Source organism: Lottia gigantea (assembly GCF_000327385.1).
Source record: "Lottia gigantea unplaced genomic scaffold LOTGIsca_797, whole genome shotgun sequence".
In the NCBI taxonomy this organism is placed as follows: Eukaryota; Metazoa; Mollusca; class Gastropoda; family Lottiidae; genus Lottia; species Lottia gigantea.
Genome location: NW_008710655.1, coordinates 15,043 through 17,013, shown reverse-complemented (window position 1 = coordinate 17,013; position 1,971 = coordinate 15,043). Strand labels below are relative to the sequence as shown.

Below are 1,971 nucleotides of genomic sequence, written 5' to 3'. Positions count from 1 at the left end.
CGTCCTACTGTTCTGCACCTGATTTGGCTGATGAAGACAGGCAACACCATGTAGTGTGCAATGAGGGAAATTTTGCCAGGACAGCAGCATTAGCCTGCTCTTTTTTCAATTTCCAACTGTCGAGGGATCTTTAACGAGTACAGTCTGTAGCTCACAGGGCCTGTATCCATTAGCACTTTTCAATGTCAGTCATCAAACACTTAGTTTTAGTGGAATTGCTAGAACCACAGACGTCTGATTGAAAATTAGAATGATGTAAATTGATGCTATCAATGTCTCTGATACACATAAAAAATATAGAAAACCTCTTTACAATCTCTTTAACAAGAAACACAGACGTCTGATTGAAAATTAGAATGATGTAAATTGATGCTATCAGTGTCTCTGATACACATAAAAAATATAGAAAACCTCTTTACAATCTCTTTAACAAGAACCACAGACATCTGATTGAAAATTAGAATGATGTAAATTGATGCTATCAGTGTCCCTGATACACATAGGATTTTGGACCGTAAAGTCAATCTACTTACCGGTCTGTTGCTATGGACCCAAGGAGCATGTAGTCTGGTGGTTTGATCAGCACTGGTTGACAACAGAAACTCTCCTTCACTACGATCCCAATCTATATCTTCAACACTCTCAAAATGACCGCCACCAGTGACAGACGGATTCCATTGATTGGTTATCTAAATACAAATAAAAGGGTTTTAATACAAATCAAATTCAAAGACAATGGTCTATAGAATCTAGATCTTCAACATTTTCAAAATGGCCGCCACCAGTGACAGACGGATTCCATTGATTGGTTGTCTAAATACAAATAAAAGGGTTTTAATACAAATCAAATTCAAATGGTCTATAGAATCTAGATCTTCAACATTTTCAAAATGGCCGCCACCAGAGAAAGACATAAAGTATTGTATTGTCAATATCAAGAAAAATTCGTAGGGCCTCAACATTGTGAAGATGTATTTCAGAGAGTCCACAAAGCTTATGAAGCTATTAAATGATGTCATGTAAAGATTCCAACACCATAACAGATTGCGCTACAACCCTCCTAACTGTATAAATATATTCTAAAACTTACCTTTTTAAAAGACCAAAGATTCAAACACCCTAACAGATTGCGCTACAACCCTCCTAACTGTATGAATATCTTTTGTAACTTACCTTTTCAAAAGACCAAAGATTCCAACACCCTAACAGACTGCACTACAACCCTCCTAACTGTATAAATATCTTCTAAAACTTACCTTTTTAAAAGACCAAAGATTCCAACACTCTAACAGATTGCGCTACAACCCTCCTAACTGTATAAATATCTTCTAAAACTTACCTTATCAAAAGACCAAAGATTCCAACAACCTAACAGACCCGGGTACAACCCTCCTAACTTACCTTATCAAAAGACCAATGATGAAAAGATTCCAACACCCTAACTTATTACGCTACAACCCTCCTTATAGTATAAATATATTCTAAAACCTACCTGATTTAAAGACCAATGATGAAAAGCGCCTTGATAGCCATGAGCTATGATTTTCAGGCCGTCAGGTGAAAACATTCCGCCGTAAAAACCTAACGTGTTACCGCCAACTTCTCCAACTCTCACCTAAAATATAATCATTACAATTAGGAGGGGATCTTCACTTAAAAGGACAGGTGCCCCATTTTTTGGCTTGGTTGATTTGTGTCTTGAATATATGTAAATAGTCTTCAGAAATACTAGAAATGTACGAAAATCACATAATTCCTTTAAAAATACAACGATACACTATACATGGTCCTTGGCTTGGTTGATTTTAGTCTTCAATATATGTAAATAGTCTTCAAAAGTACTAGAAATGTACGAAAATCGCATAATTCCTTTAAAAATACAACAATACACTATACATGGTCCTTGACTTGGTTGATTTGAGTCTTGAATATATGTAAATAGTCTTCAGAAATACTAGAAATGTACCAAAA

General features: G+C 35.7%; 1 protein-coding gene across 1 annotated transcript in view; it reads right to left on the bottom strand.

Annotated features, from left to right (window-relative positions):
* LOTGIDRAFT_176189 (hypothetical protein) overlaps positions 1 to 1,864 on the bottom strand; it is a gene marked incomplete at both ends in the record, with an annotated part of 27,316 nt that extends 25,452 nt beyond the window's left edge. The window contains 3 exons of the mRNA XM_009066779.1: positions 534 to 689; positions 1,493 to 1,615; positions 1,784 to 1,864. Coding sequence (XP_009065027.1) covers positions 534 to 689; positions 1,493 to 1,615; positions 1,784 to 1,864 — 360 coding nt within the window. The remainder of the gene's footprint in view (positions 1 to 533; positions 690 to 1,492; positions 1,616 to 1,783) is intronic.
* Between the last annotated feature and the right edge of the window lie 107 nt (positions 1,865 to 1,971).